Raw genomic sequence first — 18,309 nt, forward strand, 5'->3', positions numbered from 1 at the left:
AGAACAAAATAAAAAAATAGCAACTAAACATTCTGAATATAATGGAATTAAAAATAACCTTGTACATAAATAAAAACACCAAATAATTAAATAATATATGTATTGACTGATAAAAAATTATTAACTAACCAGGTGAAAAAATAACACTGCCAATTTTGCAGAAACATGGTGTTGATATAGGGGTAGAAGAAGTGCTGGTAGAAGAAGACGCAGATGTGGCACTACTGGTAGTGAGGCTGGTCATTGGGAAGGAGGTGCTGCTTGGGCAGTTGTAGTTCGGGGTGCAGCAGAGGACGCGGATCCTGTAGTTGAGGCACATCTTCGACTTGCCAGTCTGGTCTTCGTTCTTGCACACCAGCCCAAAGTGGACATCGCACTGCACCACCTGTCCGACCTGCTGGATGGAGACCTCGGGGTAGTCCTCCGCCCGGCACTCGATATCCTTTGGACGTTGACAGACTTCCTTGCCGGCGGCGCGGATGCGCTGGTAGGTTTCGAAGTCTCCCTGGTTGGGCCCCGAGGAGGGGAAGTCGACGTCGAACCATTCGCTCCAGGAGCACACCTCGGGCTCACAGGCGGTAGTGGACGTGGTGGTGGGCGAGGTCACGCTGGGGTAGTAAATGGTAGGCGTCGCTGTGGGGCTGGTGGTGCTGGCGTAGGTTTGCGATATGATTTCTGAAGAGGTGGGCTGCGTGGTAGAGGAGTGGTATGTGGAGGTGGAGGTCGTGACACTGGAGGATGTTGGGGCAGTGCGGGTGACGGTGCTGGTAGGGCTGGTGGCTGGGAAGGAGGTGCTGCTTGGGCAGTTGTAGTTCGGGGTGCAGCAGAGGACGCGGATCCTGTAGTTGAGGCACATCTTCGACTTGCCAGTCTGGTCTTCGTTCTTGCACACCAGCCCAAAGTGGACGTCGCACTGCACCACCTGTCCGACCTGCTGGATGGAGACCTCGGGGTAGTCCTCCGCCCGGCACTCGATATCCTTTGGACGTTGACAGACTTCCTTGCCGGCGGCGCGGATGCGCTGGTAGGTTTCGAAGTCTCCCTGGTTGGGCCCCGAGGAGGGGAAGTCGACGTCGAACCATTCGCTCCAGGAGCACACCTCGGGCTCACAGGCGGTAGTGGACGTGGTGGTGGGCGAGGTCACGCTGGGGTAGTAAATGGTAGGCGTCGCTGTGGGGGTGGTGGTGCTGGCGTAGGTTTGCGATATGATTTCTGAAGAGGTGGGCTGCGTGGTAGAGGAGTGGTATGTGGAGGTGGAGGTCGTGACACTGGAGGATGTTGGGGCAGTGCGGGTGACGGTGCTGGTAGGGCTGGTGGCTGGGAAGGAGGTGCTGCTTGGGCAGTTGTAGTTCGGGGTGCAGCAGAGGACGCGGATCCTGTAGTTGAGGCACATCTTCGACTTGCCAGTCTGGTCTTCGTTCTTGCACACCAGCCCAAAGTGGACGTCGCACTGCACCACCTGTCCGACCTGCTGGATGGAGACCTCGGGGTAGTCCTCCGCCCGGCACTCGATATCCTTTGGACGTTGACAGACTTCCTTGCCGGCGGCGCGGATGCGCTGGTAGGTTTCGAAGTCTCCCTGGTTGGGCCCCGAGGAGGGGAAGTCGACGTCGAACCATTCGCTCCAGGAGCACACCTCGGGCTCACAGGCGGTAGTGGACGTGGTGGTGGGCGAGGTCACGCTGGGGTAGTAAATGGTAGGCGTCGCTGTGGGGGTGGTGGTGCTGGCGTAGGTTTGCGATATGATTTCTGAAGAGGTGGGCTGCGTGGTAGAGGAGTGGTATGTGGAGGTGGAGGTCGTGACACTGGAGGATGTTGGGGCAGTGCGGGTGACGGTGCTGGTAGGGCTGGTGGCTGGGAAGGAGGTGCTGCTTGGGCAGTTGTAGTTCGGGGTGCAGCAGAGGACGCGGATCCTGTAGTTGAGGCACATCTTCGACTTGCCAGTCTGGTCTTCGTTCTTGCACACCAGCCCAAAGTGGACGTCGCACTGCACCACCTGTCCGACCTGCTGGATGGAGACCTCGGGGTAGTCCTCCGCCCGGCACTCGATATCCTTTGGACGTTGACAGACTTCCTTGCCGGCGGCGCGGATGCGCTGGTAGGTTTCGAAGTCTCCCTGGTTGGGCCCCGAGGAGGGGAAGTCGACGTCGAACCATTCGCTCCAGGAGCACACCTCGGGCTCACAGGCGGTAGTGGACGTGGTGGTGGGCGAGGTCACGCTGGGGTAGTAAATGGTAGGCGTCGCTGTGGGGCTGGTGGTGCTGGCGTAGGTTTGCGATATGATTTCTGAAGAGGTGGGCTGCGTGGTAGAGGAGTGGTATGTGGAGGTGGAGGTCGTGACACTGGAGGATGTTGGGGCAGTGCGGGTGACGGTGCTGGTAGGGCTGGTGGCTGGGAAGGAGGTGCTGCTTGGGCAGTTGTAGTTCGGGGTGCAGCAGAGGACGCGGATCCTGTAGTTGAGGCACATCTTCGACTTGCCAGTCTGGTCTTCGTTCTTGCACACCAGCCCAAAGTGGACGTCGCACTGCACCACCTGTCCGACCTGCTGGATGGAGACCTCGGGGTAGTCCTCCGCCCGGCACTCGATATCCTTTGGACGTTGACAGACTTCCTTGCCGGCGGCGCGGATGCGCTGGTAGGTTTCGAAGTCTCCCTGGTTGGGCCCCGAGGAGGGGAAGTCGACGTCGAACCATTCGCTCCAGGAGCACACCTCGGGCTCACAGGCGGTAGTGGACGTGGTGGTGGGCGAGGTCACGCTGGGGTAGTAAATGGTAGGCGTCGCTGTGGGGGTGGTGGTGCTGGCGTAGGTTTGCGATATGATTTCTGAAGAGGTGGGCTGCGTGGTAGAGGAGTGGTATGTGGAGGTGGAGGTCGTGACACTGGAGGATGTTGGGGCAGTGCGGGTGACGGTGCTGGTAGGGCTGGTGGCTGGGAAGGAGGTGCTGCTTGGGCAGTTGTAGTTCGGGGTGCAGCAGAGGACGCGGATCCTGTAGTTGAGGCACATCTTCGACTTGCCAGTCTGGTCTTCGTTCTTGCACACCAGCCCAAAGTGGACGTCGCACTGCACCACCTGTCCGACCTGCTGGATGGAGACCTCGGGGTAGTCCTCCGCCCGGCACTCGATATCCTTTGGACGTTGACAGACTTCCTTGCCGGCGGCGCGGATGCGCTGGTAGGTTTCGAAGTCTCCCTGGTTGGGCCCCGAGGAGGGGAAGTCGACGTCGAACCATTCGCTCCAGGAGCACACCTCGGGCTCACAGGCGGTAGTGGACGTGGTGGTGGGCGAGGTCACGCTGGGGTAGTAAATGGTAGGCGTCGCTGTGGGGCTGGTGGTGCTGGCGTAGGTTTGCGATATGATTTCTGAAGAGGTGGGCTGCGTGGTAGAGGAGTGGTATGTGGAGGTGGAGGTCGTGACACTGGAGGATGTTGGGGCAGTGCGGGTGACGGTGCTGGTAGGGCTGGTGGCTGGGAAGGAGGTGCTGCTTGGGCAGTTGTAGTTCGGGGTGCAGCAGAGGACGCGGATCCTGTAGTTGAGGCACATCTTCGACTTGCCAGTCTGGTCTTCGTTCTTGCACACCAGCCCAAAGTGGACGTCGCACTGCACCACCTGTCCGACCTGCTGGATGGAGACCTCGGGGTAGTCCTCCGCCCGGCACTCGATATCCTTTGGACGTTGACAGACTTCCTTGCCGGCGGCGCGGATGCGCTGGTAGGTTTCGAAGTCTCCCTGGTTGGGCCCCGAGGAGGGGAAGTCGACGTCGAACCATTCGCTCCAGGAGCACACCTCGGGCTCACAGGCGGTAGTGGACGTGGTGGTGGGCGAGGTCACGCTGGGGTAGTAAATGGTAGGCGTCGCTGTGGGGCTGGTGGTGCTGGCGTAGGTTTGCGATATGATTTCTGAAGAGGTGGGCTGCGTGGTAGAGGAGTGGTATGTGGAGGTGGAGGTCGTGACACTGGAGGATGTTGGGGCAGTGCGGGTGACGGTGCTGGTAGGGCTGGTGGCTGGGAAGGAGGTGCTGCTTGGGCAGTTGTAGTTCGGGGTGCAGCAGAGGACGCGGATCCTGTAGTTGAGGCACATCTTCGACTTGCCAGTCTGGTCTTCGTTCTTGCACACCAGCCCAAAGTGGACGTCGCACTGCACCACCTGTCCGACCTGCTGGATGGAGACCTCGGGGTAGTCCTCCGCCCGGCACTCGATATCCTTTGGACGTTGACAGACTTCCTTGCCGGCGGCGCGGATGCGCTGGTAGGTTTCGAAGTCTCCCTGGTTGGGCCCCGAGGAGGGGAAGTCGACGTCGAACCATTCGCTCCAGGAGCACACCTCGGGCTCACAGGCGGTAGTGGACGTGGTGGTGGGCGAGGTCACGCTGGGGTAGTAAATGGTAGGCGTCGCTGTGGGGCTGGTGGTGCTGGCGTAGGTTTGCGATATGATTTCTGAAGAGGTGGGCTGCGTGGTAGAGGAGTGGTATGTGGAGGTGGAGGTCGTGACACTGGAGGATGTTGGGGCAGTGCGGGTGACGGTGCTGGTAGGGCTGGTGGCTGGGAAGGAGGTGCTGCTTGGGCAGTTGTAGTTCGGGGTGCAGCAGAGGACGCGGATCCTGTAGTTGAGGCACATCTTCGACTTGCCAGTCTGGTCTTCGTTCTTGCACACCAGCCCAAAGTGGACGTCGCACTGCACCACCTGTCCGACCTGCTGGATGGAGACCTCGGGGTAGTCCTCCGCCCGGCACTCGATATCCTTTGGACGTTGACAGACTTCCTTGCCGGCGGCGCGGATGCGCTGGTAGGTTTCGAAGTCTCCCTGGTTGGGCCCCGAGGAGGGGAAGTCGACGTCGAACCATTCGCTCCAGGAGCACACCTCGGGCTCACAGGCGGTAGTGGACGTGGTGGTGGGCGAGGTCACGCTGGGGTAGTAAATGGTAGGCGTCGCTGTGGGGCTGGTGGTGCTGGCGTAGGTTTGCGATATGATTTCTGAAGAGGTGGGCTGCGTGGTAGAGGAGTGGTATGTGGAGGTGGAGGTCGTGACACTGGAGGATGTTGGGGCAGTGCGGGTGACGGTGCTGGTAGGGCTGGTGGCTGGGAAGGAGGTGCTGCTTGGGCAGTTGTAGTTCGGGGTGCAGCAGAGGACGCGGATCCTGTAGTTGAGGCACATCTTCGACTTGCCAGTCTGGTCTTCGTTCTTGCACACCAGCCCAAAGTGGACGTCGCACTGCACCACCTGTCCGACCTGCTGGATGGAGACCTCGGGGTAGTCCTCCGCCCGGCACTCGATATCCTTTGGACGTTGACAGACTTCCTTGCCGGCGGCGCGGATGCGCTGGTAGGTTTCGAAGTCTCCCTGGTTGGGCCCCGAGGAGGGGAAGTCGACGTCGAACCATTCGCTCCAGGAGCACACCTCGGGCTCACAGGCGGTAGTGGACGTGGTGGTGGGGGAGGTCACGCTGGGGTAGTAAATGGTAGGCGTCGCTGTGGGGCTGGTGGTGCTGGCGTAGGTTTGCGATATGATTTCTGAAGAGGTGGGCTGCGTGGTAGAGGAGTGGTATGTGGAGGTGGAGGTCGTGACACTGGAGGATGTTGGGGCAGTGCGGGTGACGGTGCTGGTAGGGCTGGTGGCTGGGAAGGAGGTGCTGCTTGGGCAGTTGTAGTTCGGGGTGCAGCAGAGGACGCGGATCCTGTAGTTGAGGCACATCTTCGACTTGCCAGTCTGGTCTTCGTTCTTGCACACCAGCCCAAAGTGGACGTCGCACTGCACCACCTGTCCGACCTGCTGGATGGAGACCTCGGGGTAGTCCTCCGCCCGGCACTCGATATCCTTTGGACGTTGACAGACTTCCTTGCCGGCGGCGCGGATGCGCTGGTAGGTTTCGAAGTCTCCCTGGTTGGGCCCCGAGGAGGGGAAGTCGACGTCGAACCATTCGCTCCAGGAGCACACCTCGGGCTCACAGGCGGTAGTGGACGTGGTGGTGGGCGAGGTCACGCTGGGGTAGTAAATGGTAGGCGTCGCTGTGGGGGTGGTGGTGCTGGCGTAGGTTTGCGATATGATTTCTGAAGAGGTGGGCTGCGTGGTAGAGGAGTGGTATGTGGAGGTGGAGGTCGTGACACTGGAGGATGTTGGGGCAGTGCGGGTGACGGTGCTGGTAGGGCTGGTGGCTGGGAAGGAGGTGCTGCTTGGGCAGTTGTAGTTCGGGGTGCAGCAGAGGACGCGGATCCTGTAGTTGAGGCACATCTTCGACTTGCCAGTCTGGTCTTCGTTCTTGCACACCAGCCCAAAGTGGACGTCGCACTGCACCACCTGTCCGACCTGCTGGATGGAGACCTCGGGGTAGTCCTCCGCCCGGCACTCGATATCCTTTGGACGTTGACAGACTTCCTTGCCGGCGGCGCGGATGCGCTGGTAGGTTTCGAAGTCTCCCTGGTTGGGCCCCGAGGAGGGGAAGTCGACGTCGAACCATTCGCTCCAGGAGCACACCTCGGGCTCACAGGCGGTAGTGGACGTGGTGGTGGGCGAGGTCACGCTGGGGTAGTAAATGGTAGGCGTCGCTGTGGGGCTGGTGGTGCTGGCGTAGGTTTGCGATATATTTCTGAAGAGGTGGGCTGCGTGGTAGAGGAGTGGTATGTGGAGGTGGAGGTCGTGACACTGGAGGATGTTGGGGCAGTGCGGGTGACGGTGCTGGTAGGGCTGGTGGCTGGGAAGGAGGTGCTGCTTGGGCAGTTGTAGTTCGGGGTGCAGCAGAGGACGCGGATCCTGTAGTTGAGGCACATCTTCGACTTGCCAGTCTGGTCTTCGTTCTTGCACACCAGCCCAAAGTGGACGTCGCACTGCACCACCTGTCCGACCTGCTGGATGGAGACCTCGGGGTAGTCCTCCGCCCGGCACTCGATATCCTTTGGACGTTGACAGACTTCCTTGCCGGCGGCGCGGATGCGCTGGTAGGTTTCGAAGTCTCCCTGGTTGGGCCCCGAGGAGGGGAAGTCGACGTCGAACCATTCGCTCCAGGAGCACACCTCGGGCTCACAGGCGGTAGTGGACGTGGTGGTGGGCGAGGTCACGCTGGGGTAGTAAATGGTAGGCGTCGCTGTGGGGCTGGTGGTGCTGGCGTAGGTTTGCGATATGATTTCTGAAGAGGTGGGCTGCGTGGTAGAGGAGTGGTATGTGGAGGTGGAGGTCGTGACACTGGAGGATGTTGGGGCAGTGCGGGTGACGGTGCTGGTAGGGCTGGTGGCTGGGAAGGAGGTGCTGCTTGGGCAGTTGTAGTTCGGGGTGCAGCAGAGGACGCGGATCCTGTAGTTGAGGCACATCTTCGACTTGCCAGTCTGGTCTTCGTTCTTGCACACCAGCCCAAAGTGGACGTCGCACTGCACCACCTGTCCGACCTGCTGGATGGAGACCTCGGGGTAGTCCTCCGCCCGGCACTCGATATCCTTTGGACGTTGACAGACTTCCTTGCCGGCGGCGCGGATGCGCTGGTAGGTTTCGAAGTCTCCCTGGTTGGGCCCCGAGGAGGGGAAGTCGACGTCGAACCATTCGCTCCAGGAGCACACCTCGGGCTCACAGGCGGTAGTGGACGTGGTGGTGGCGAGGTCACGCTGGGGTAGTAAATGGTAGGCGTCGCTGTGGGGCTGGTGGTGCTGGCGTAGGTTTGCGATATGATTTCTGAAGAGGTGGGCTGCGTGGTAGAGGAGTGGTATGTGGAGGTGGAGGTCGTGACACTGGAGGATGTTGGGGCAGTGCGGGTGACGGTGCTGGTAGGGCTGGTGGCTGGGAAGGAGGTGCTGCTTGGGCAGTTGTAGTTCGGGGTGCAGCAGAGGACGCGGATCCTGTAGTTGAGGCACATCTTCGACTTGCCAGTCTGGTCTTCGTTCTTGCACACCAGCCCAAAGTGGACGTCGCACTGCACCACCTGTCCGACCTGCTGGATGGAGACCTCGGGGTAGTCCTCCGCCCGGCACTCGATATCCTTTGGACGTTGACAGACTTCCTTGCCGGCGGCGCGGATGCGCTGGTAGGTTTCGAAGTCTCCCTGGTTGGGCCCCGAGGAGGGGAAGTCGACGTCGAACCATTCGCTCCAGGAGCACACCTCGGGCTCACAGGCGGTAGTGGACGTGGTGGTGGGCGAGGTCACGCTGGGGTAGTAAATGGTAGGCGTCGCTGTGGGGCTGGTGGTGCTGGCGTAGGTTTGCGATATGATTTCTGAAGAGGTGGGCTGCGTGGTAGAGGAGTGGTATGTGGAGGTGGAGGTCGTGACACTGGAGGATGTTGGGGCAGTGCGGGTGACGGTGCTGGTAGGGCTGGTGGCTGGGAAGGAGGTGCTGCTTGGGCAGTTGTAGTTCGGGGTGCAGCAGAGGACGCGGATCCTGTAGTTGAGGCACATCTTCGACTTGCCAGTCTGGTCTTCGTTCTTGCACACCAGCCCAAAGTGGACGTCGCACTGCACCACCTGTCCGACCTGCTGGATGGAGACCTCGGGGTAGTCCTCCGCCCGGCACTCGATATCCTTTGGACGTTGACAGACTTCCTTGCCGGCGGCGCGGATGCGCTGGTAGGTTTCGAAGTCTCCCTGGTTGGGCCCCGAGGAGGGGAAGTCGACGTCGAACCATTCGCTCCAGGAGCACACCTCGGGCTCACAGGCGGTAGTGGACGTGGTGGTGGGCGAGGTCACGCTGGGGTAGTAAATGGTAGGCGTCGCTGTGGGGCTGGTGGTGCTGGCGTAGGTTTGCGATATGATTTCTGAAGAGGTGGGCTGCGTGGTAGAGGAGTGGTATGTGGAGGTGGAGGTCGTGACACTGGAGGATGTTGGGGCAGTGCGGGTGACGGTGCTGGTAGGGCTGGTGGCTGGGAAGGAGGTGCTGCTTGGGCAGTTGTAGTTCGGGGTGCAGCAGAGGACGCGGATCCTGTAGTTGAGGCACATCTTCGACTTGCCAGTCTGGTCTTCGTTCTTGCACACCAGCCCAAAGTGGACGTCGCACTGCACCACCTGTCCGACCTGCTGGATGGAGACCTCGGGGTAGTCCTCCGCCCGGCACTCGATATCCTTTGGACGTTGACAGACTTCCTTGCCGGCGGCGCGGATGCGCTGGTAGGTTTCGAAGTCTCCCTGGTTGGGCCCCGAGGAGGGGAAGTCGACGTCGAACCATTCGCTCCAGGAGCACACCTCGGGCTCACAGGCGGTAGTGGACGTGGTGGTGGGCGAGGTCACGCTGGGGTAGTAAATGGTAGGCGTCGCTGTGGGGCTGGTGGTGCTGGCGTAGGTTTGCGATATGATTTCTGAAGAGGTGGGCTGCGTGGTAGAGGAGTGGTATGTGGAGGTGGAGGTCGTGACACTGGAGGATGTTGGGGCAGTGCGGGTGACGGTGCTGGTAGGGCTGGTGGCTGGGAAGGAGGTGCTGCTTGGGCAGTTGTAGTTCGGGGTGCAGCAGAGGACGCGGATCCTGTAGTTGAGGCACATCTTCGACTTGCCAGTCTGGTCTTCGTTCTTGCACACCAGCCCAAAGTGGACGTCGCACTGCACCACCTGTCCGACCTGCTGGATGGAGACCTCGGGGTAGTCCTCCGCCCGGCACTCGATATCCTTTGGACGTTGACAGACTTCCTTGCCGGCGGCGCGGATGCGCTGGTAGGTTTCGAAGTCTCCCTGGTTGGGCCCCGAGGAGGGGAAGTCGACGTCGAACCATTCGCTCCAGGAGCACACCTCGGGCTCACAGGCGGTAGTGGACGTGGTGGTGGGCGAGGTCACGCTGGGGTAGTAAATGGTAGGCGTCGCTGTGGGGCTGGTGGTGCTGGCGTAGGTTTGCGATATGATTTCTGAAGAGGTGGGCTGCGTGGTAGAGGAGTGGTATGTGGAGGTGGAGGTCGTGACACTGGAGGATGTTGGGGCAGTGCGGGTGACGGTGCTGGTAGGGCTGGTGGCTGGGAAGGAGGTGCTGCTTGGGCAGTTGTAGTTCGGGGTGCAGCAGAGGACGCGGATCCTGTAGTTGAGGCACATCTTCGACTTGCCAGTCTGGTCTTCGTTCTTGCACACCAGCCCAAAGTGGACGTCGCACTGCACCACCTGTCCGACCTGCTGGATGGAGACCTCGGGGTAGTCCTCCGCCCGGCACTCGATATCCTTTGGACGTTGACAGACTTCCTTGCCGGCGGCGCGGATGCGCTGGTAGGTTTCGAAGTCTCCCTGGTTGGGCCCCGAGGAGGGGAAGTCGACGTCGAACCATTCGCTCCAGGAGCACACCTCGGGCTCACAGGCGGTAGTGGACGTGGTGGTGGGCGAGGTCACGCTGGGGTAGTAAATGGTAGGCGTCGCTGTGGGGCTGGTGGTGCTGGCGTAGGTTTGCGATATGATTTCTGAAGAGGTGGGCTGCGTGGTAGAGGAGTGGTATGTGGAGGTGGAGGTCGTGACACTGGAGGATGTTGGGGCAGTGCGGGTGACGGTGCTGGTAGGGCTGGTGGCTGGGAAGGAGGTGCTGCTTGGGCAGTTGTAGTTCGGGGTGCAGCAGAGGACGCGGATCCTGTAGTTGAGGCACATCTTCGACTTGCCAGTCTGGTCTTCGTTCTTGCACACCAGCCCAAAGTGGACGTCGCACTGCACCACCTGTCCGACCTGCTGGATGGAGACCTCGGGGTAGTCCTCCGCCCGGCACTCGATATCCTTTGGACGTTGACAGACTTCCTTGCCGGCGGCGCGGATGCGCTGGTAGGTTTCGAAGTCTCCCTGGTTGGGCCCCGAGGAGGGGAAGTCGACGTCGAACCATTCGCTCCAGGAGCACACCTCGGGCTCACAGGCGGTAGTGGACGTGGTGGTGGGCGAGGTCACGCTGGGGTAGTAAATGGTAGGCGTCGCTGTGGGGCTGGTGGTGCTGGCGTAGGTTTGCGATATGATTTCTGAAGAGGTGGGCTGCGTGGTAGAGGAGTGGTATGTGGAGGTGGAGGTCGTGACACTGGAGGATGTTGGGGCAGTGCGGGTGACGGTGCTGGTAGGGCTGGTGGCTGGGAAGGAGGTGCTGCTTGGGCAGTTGTAGTTCGGGGTGCAGCAGAGGACGCGGATCCTGTAGTTGAGGCACATCTTCGACTTGCCAGTCTGGTCTTCGTTCTTGCACACCAGCCCAAAGTGGACGTCGCACTGCACCACCTGTCCGACCTGCTGGATGGAGACCTCGGGGTAGTCCTCCGCCCGGCACTCGATATCCTTTGGACGTTGACAGACTTCCTTGCCGGCGGCGCGGATGCGCTGGTAGGTTTCGAAGTCTCCCTGGTTGGGCCCCGAGGAGGGGAAGTCGACGTCGAACCATTCGCTCCAGGAGCACACCTCGGGCTCACAGGCGGTAGTGGACGTGGTGGTGGGCGAGGTCACGCTGGGGTAGTAAATGGTAGGCGTCGCTGTGGGGCTGGTGGTGCTGGCGTAGGTTTGCGATATGATTTCTGAAGAGGTGGGCTGCGTGGTAGAGGAGTGGTATGTGGAGGTGGAGGTCGTGACACTGGAGGATGTTGGGGCAGTGCGGGTGACGGTGCTGGTAGGGCTGGTGGCTGGGAAGGAGGTGCTGCTTGGGCAGTTGTAGTTCGGGGTGCAGCAGAGGACGCGGATCCTGTAGTTGAGGCACATCTTCGACTTGCCAGTCTGGTCTTCGTTCTTGCACACCAGCCCAAAGTGGACGTCGCACTGCACCACCTGTCCGACCTGCTGGATGGAGACCTCGGGGTAGTCCTCCGCCCGGCACTCGATATCCTTTGGACGTTGACAGACTTCCTTGCCGGCGGCGCGGATGCGCTGGTAGGTTTCGAAGTCTCCCTGGTTGGGCCCCGAGGAGGGGAAGTCGACGTCGAACCATTCGCTCCAGGAGCACACCTCGGGCTCACAGGCGGTAGTGGACGTGGTGGTGGGCGAGGTCACGCTGGGGTAGTAAATGGTAGGCGTCGCTGTGGGGGTGGTGGTGCTGGCGTAGGTTTGCGATATGATTTCTGAAGAGGTGGGCTGCGTGGTAGAGGAGTGGTATGTGGAGGTGGAGGTCGTGACACTGGAGGATGTTGGGGCAGTGCGGGTGACGGTGCTGGTAGGGCTGGTGGCTGGGAAGGAGGTGCTGCTTGGGCAGTTGTAGTTCGGGGTGCAGCAGAGGACGCGGATCCTGTAGTTGAGGCACATCTTCGACTTGCCAGTCTGGTCTTCGTTCTTGCACACCAGCCCAAAGTGGACGTCGCACTGCACCACCTGTCCGACCTGCTGGATGGAGACCTCGGGGTAGTCCTCCGCCCGGCACTCGATATCCTTTGGACGTTGACAGACTTCCTTGCCGGCGGCGCGGATGCGCTGGTAGGTTTCGAAGTCTCCCTGGTTGGGCCCCGAGGAGGGGAAGTCGACGTCGAACCATTCGCTCCAGGAGCACACCTCGGGCTCACAGGCGGTAGTGGACGTGGTGGTGGGGGAGGTCACGCTGGGGTAGTAAATGGTAGGCGTCGCTGTGGGGCTGGTGGTGCTGGCGTAGGTTTGCGATATGATTTCTGAAGAGGTGGGCTGCGTGGTAGAGGAGTGGTATGTGGAGGTGGAGGTCGTGACACTGGAGGATGTTGGGGCAGTGCGGGTGACGGTGCTGGTAGGGCTGGTGGCTGGGAAGGAGGTGCTGCTTGGGCAGTTGTAGTTCGGGGTGCAGCAGAGGACGCGGATCCTGTAGTTGAGGCACATCTTCGACTTGCCAGTCTGGTCTTCGTTCTTGCACACCAGCCCAAAGTGGACGTCGCACTGCACCACCTGTCCGACCTGCTGGATGGAGACCTCGGGGTAGTCCTCCGCCCGGCACTCGATATCCTTTGGACGTTGACAGACTTCCTTGCCGGCGGCGCGGATGCGCTGGTAGGTTTCGAAGTCTCCCTGGTTGGGCCCCGAGGAGGGGAAGTCGACGTCGAACCATTCGCTCCAGGAGCACACCTCGGGCTCACAGGCGGTAGTGGACGTGGTGGTGGGGGAGGTCACGCTGGGGTAGTAAGTGGTAGGTGTTCCTGTGGGGCTGGTGGTGCTGGCGTAGGTTTGCGATATGATTTCTGAAGAGGTGGGCTGCGTGGTAGAGGAGTAGTATATGGGGATTGATGCCTTTGTTGTCTCTGTTTCTCTTTGGGATTGTGTTGTTGTTTGTGATGTAATTCTTGTATGAATATATCCTGTTTCTGGTGGAGCTGTTGATGCTGTTGTTACCTTATGTTTTGTTTGGAAATATGGTGTTGATACTTCTGTGGATGATGTTATTAGAGTTGTTGAGAAAACTGGAGTAGTTTCTGATGTCTGTGTTGTTCTTTGAGGTGATGCAGTTTGCTGGCATGGTACTGTCATATTTTTGCAGCATTTAAATCTTAGTTTGTAATTATAGCAGATGGGTGGCAGTTGGTCTTTATTGTAACATTTCAACCCTTCTTCTGTGCTACATGTTATGTGTTGCTCCAGGAGGGGATATGGTGTATTAGGGAACCTTACTGCTCTGCATTCAACATCCTTTCTGTTTTCACAGACTTTGTAACCCTTTTTTTCAATGTTCTGAATTGTGTCAAAATCTCCATCTTCATATCCAGACCCTGGATAACTTACATCATACCACTTTGACCAGTAGCATTCTTCTTTAGTACAAATAGCTGCTGAAGGAGAAGTGGTGACAGGTGTTGTCATTTCACTTGTGAGTGTGGTTGTTTCTCTAGTAGCTGAAGGTGCAAATGTTGTACTTTCAGAAGTTAGAGTAACTGGTGAGAGAGTGGTTGAAAATGATGTAGTTTCTTCAGTTGGACTTGATGTTTCTGTGCTTTTAGCTGGTGGTATGATTGGTGTTGACATGCTGAAATGTGTTGTGGAAGAGCATGGTACAAATTGACAGCATAAGATTCTGATTTCATAATTGTCGCACATTGTTGAAATTTGATCTTTGTTGTAACATATAAGCCCAGCTGTTGTACTACATTCTACTTTTTGGCCAAGGTCTTTCAGTGGTATATTGGGGAATTTCTCTGCTCTGCATTGAACAGCCCGTGGAGTCTTACAGACTTCATAACCTTTAGCTCTCAAATCATCAAATGTTTCAAAATCTCCACCATCATAGCCAGGGGTTTGCAGACTCCCATCATACCATTCTGACCAATCACAGACTTCATGAACACATACTGATGTAGTTGGAGACACTGTGAAAGAGATAAAGAAGAGATTTCAAAACTGAAAATAAAATTCTGCAGATATTCTCTTTTTCATTATGTGAAATAGGCTGAAAATTTTCTTCAGGTGATTTGCTTGCATTGTGAACCTGTAACATATCAAGTTAGTGTACTTATAATTTTATATGAAGTTGAACAGAACATCCATCACCCAGCTATTTAATGTACTGATGTGCTTGGAACTGTCACTTCCTAAGAGATTGCTAATTATCTTTTACAAATCATGTTGAAATAACTCCCATGTAGAATTTATTTACGTTGGGGAAAAAAATAAAAATATTTTTTTTTCTTTTCCCTTTGATTCAGCGTAATTGATTCTTTTGCTCTCTAGGATGTCAAAGCCCCATTCAAGTCCAGCAGAAAAAATAACATTTATTCTATGCATCAAGATTAATAGGCACTTTTTTCTTCCAAATATGCAATATGCTGCATTGTCTTTGCTCCTCCATTTGAAGGAACAGATGTCTAATGGCTTATTGGTTTGGAGAGCAGTCTATAAGCTTTTGCAGGTGAATTCTCATTGTGAAGTGGCTGTAAAATGGTTAATGAATTCCAGCAGTGCTGATAGTTTCTGAATGCTTTCAAAACTTCTAAACTGTATACTGAATACTTATTTAATTAAACAACATATGCCGTAGTAATTAGAGATTACCAACCTGAAAAATGCTGAACAGGAATTCTAAATACAAAAATTTCAGTATCTCAATGCCAATATCCAAGCAATCCACTTAGTACTGTAATTATAAATGCCATTAACCATACCAGGAATTTTATGGAAAGTAATAATTCCATAATGTAATAGAAAAAATAATGGATTACTCATTCAGTAACAATTATTCCAGGTATAGAAATAGTTACAATTACAGGTAATGTCTTTTTATTGTTCACAATGAAGATAAGCAAAATTATATTATGAAGCCAGTGTGCAGTGTTTCCATTGTGCTGTTTCAGAAGTGGTTTTATTTTCTAAGTTTATTTCCGTCTATTAATTTGGTTACAAAATACTGACTGAAACAAAATGCTAATAACAAATGAGACTTAATGTTACTTATTTTGAAGTTGTACTAATTAATTTATGTTGTGAGTGTGAGCATGGTTTTGTAGCTTTATTTTACTCACTATTAGTAGAATGTATTCTTATGGGCTATAAAGGATGTACCTGTGGAAGTGGTGGCAGGTGGCGTAGTGCTGAAGTGAAATGTTGTTGCTGTTGTGGATGATGTTGAGGTTGGACATTCATAGACAGCCCTTTGAAGTGTTCCATTGGGACCACAGGTTGCGACAATACATCCTCCTGTGCCATCTGTAGTATTGTAGATCACATCTTTATAGTTGTAGTTCTGTCCCTCATAAACGCAGACACATTCTGTGAATCAAAAGACAGTGTTATTCCTTGGTATCTGAAACATAGAGCAGTGTACCTCAAATGCATCCTATTCAGATAAAATCAACTTTGTCAACATACCATCTTCATCGTACTTGCATTTTTTGCCATGATTTGTGCATTCACTGGAAAAGAGAAAAGGGAGGTGATGAATGTAAATATCTTGGTTCATGACATAATTGTATTATTTCAAATTTTTTTACTGATCCTTTGATATTCATTATTTATATGTAGAAAGACTGTATCTTCTCTAAGTTAGATTTTGAGTTCTGCTGTACAAATTCAGGTTAGGTAGGATTACTCAGTTTTCTGGCAAGAAAGGCAACTCCTTCTTGCAGCATACTAAAAGTGCAGTATCCTTATTGGTGCTTTCAAGGGGTGGGTGAAGATGTGGGGAGGGGTGATTTGAAATGTTCTTATCTCCCTGATAGGTATACTTATTTTTTGGAAAGGAAAGTGCAGTAAATGTATCATCTGAGAAAGGTTATCTTTATCATGGATGTTGAGGTTGTCTATGCAATGACTTCCAAAAGGTGCAAGAATGCATTCTGATTTTCAGGGGAATTTATCTATTAAGAACTAAATCCTGATATATCTATTTATAGTGACTATGGGCATATGTCCACTGGATAAACAATTAAATATGGATATGTATTTATCAGGTTAGGTTTAGTGCTATTAATGATATTGACAATGCAGACAAAGCTGTCTATGAACTGCAAAACATGCCATGAAATTTGGGTTAGCTCAGATTGGCTTCATGCTAAGCTCTTTGTTATTCTGACTGGACTGCTTACAGTGTTCAGGTGTAGCTATTTTAAAGGTGTCTTTAGACCAGGTGGTAACTGATTCTGCTAACTTTGTGTTGATAGAAGGCTTAGCAGCATTTGTCCCAGCATGTCACCAATTCTGACAGAGTATGTGGGAATACTTGCTGACTGCTACTAACATGTAAGTGCCAGTGCAATAACAGAAACAAGCTCAAAATAATGAAGGTTAGTTGCCTTCTAAATAATTTCACATAATGATTTTACAGATATTTTAATAGAAATGTTCAGACTGTTGACATAACTATTATTATTTGAATTTGGTTGAAGTTAATTTAATAATTATTATACTAATTTTAAAGTAGTTTAATAAGAATACAGAATAATTAGTAAATTAATTTTTCTATAGTAAAATATTTCATCATGTCATCAATTAAACAAAAGAAAATTAGACATTATTCAGCAGCCTATGACTGACCTAGTTCCTGTTGGTAAACAAAAAAGTGCATGATGTATTATGTTCCTAAACTTTCAAATAAGTGTTTAAAATCTTCACTAATCCTACCATAAATGACAATTCTGCTTTGAAGGCATCTGCATTCCTGGTTTGTAATTTTTTCCATTTTCATAACAACCACAATTAGAAACACAGGTCATGGTTTCTTCATCAAAATATGGCTTATTCTTTGGACAGTGTGGATAGCAGCCTGCAATAAAAGAAATGAGACTTACATTGACACTAGACCTTTCAGAAGTAGAAGTAACTCTATACTTCACTTATATATGCTTTTCCCAAATTATTCCATATGGTAATGGAATTTCAGACTTTGCCACTGCTATTTCTTTCATTGCTTTGGAGTATTTTGTCCTCTTTTTCACTCCAAACAAGTTCATGATCCATTAGGCAGTTAGATACTAATTATATCTCTTCTTATAATTTCTAATATAAACATGTCATATACTGAGTAAGGTAATTTTATTAATCAGATTGAATTTTAGCCTCTTATAGGCAGGACAAGATATGCATAATTATGTTTACCTTCAAGGCCTCTCAACTCATGAAGGCAATTCCCACTTGGGTTATTGCAGGTTTTCATACAAGGGGCTCCACATGGCTTGTAGTGCCACTCACATTCCCCTTGTGGATTGTAGTAATCGCAGAACAAAGCTAGAGGAAGGAGAAATAACAGAAGAACTTTGATCTTTTTGTTCTACAGTCTGTCTGTTTTGCTGGGTAAAAATCCCATGTGATCAGCATAATCACATAGGTGGTGAACAGTATCTTGCCTTACTTCTAATTTAATACAATTGTTACACTTCAACCACCTTTTGACACCAGTAGTTACAAAGCATAGAACAGAGTTACACATTAATCCTGAAAAATCAATAGTTTGAATCATTGATATTAGCTAGTATGCACTAATAGTGATTTATGCTAAGCCTCATGTAGACAGGTGGAAGTGTAGTAGAATATTGTAGTTCACCAGTTGTGTATCATGATTGACAAGTAAATCAGACACTAGTGACACCACTGGTGAAGTTACTATCAATGGTTTCATTTTAAGAAAATAGATTAGCTTCCAGTGATTTACCAAATGTCCTTTGTGGAGTTTTTTTGCTGCTTTTTTAGAATATAGCAGCGCCTCTTACAAATAAAATCTTATCCTTCTTTCTTTATTTATTCTACCTGTATTTCTTTTTACTTCTCTGTTTTCTTTCCCTCTAGACCCCTTCAAAAAGTAGTGAGGTGAAACTCACGACAAATGGATGGGGTTCTCCATGAAATGCAGATGTCCAGCTCATTGCATGCTTGAGCATAGGCAGCTACTGCTGTACAGAAACATTCACAGTCTCCTCCAGTATCACAGGCACAAGCATCATCTACGCATGCTTCATAATATTCATTTGGTTCAACCTGTTGGAGAAAACATTTGAGTTTTCATGCACTTGTCCTCTTTGGAAAGGCATTCACTGCTCTAAAAAAC

The 18,309-nt window shown here is 53.4% G+C and overlaps 1 protein-coding gene across 1 annotated transcript in view; it reads right to left on the minus strand.

The window, feature by feature from the left end:
- The window catches only part of MUC5AC (mucin 5AC, oligomeric mucus/gel-forming), a 53,291-nt gene that overhangs the window by 13,770 nt on the left and 21,212 nt on the right, over positions 1-18,309 (minus strand). The window contains exons 26-33 of the mRNA XM_057412819.1: positions 18,083-18,239; positions 17,364-17,492; positions 16,890-17,031; positions 15,639-15,682; positions 15,333-15,539; positions 7,554-14,143; positions 6,515-7,485; positions 130-6,455 (exon numbers count right to left, since the gene is read on the minus strand). Coding sequence (XP_057268802.1) covers positions 130-6,455; positions 6,515-7,485; positions 7,554-14,143; positions 15,333-15,539; positions 15,639-15,682; positions 16,890-17,031; positions 17,364-17,492; positions 18,083-18,239 — 14,566 coding nt within the window. The remainder of the gene's footprint in view (positions 1-129; positions 6,456-6,514; positions 7,486-7,553; positions 14,144-15,332; positions 15,540-15,638; positions 15,683-16,889; positions 17,032-17,363; positions 17,493-18,082; positions 18,240-18,309) is intronic.

The sequence above is a fragment of the Pezoporus wallicus genome, unplaced genomic scaffold (genome assembly GCF_028554395.1).
Source record: "Pezoporus wallicus isolate ANWC-B61680 ecotype Strahan unplaced genomic scaffold, APGP_CSIRO_Pwel_v1 scaffold_6885, whole genome shotgun sequence".
Classification (NCBI taxonomy): domain Eukaryota; kingdom Metazoa; phylum Chordata; class Aves; order Psittaciformes; family Psittacidae; genus Pezoporus; species Pezoporus wallicus.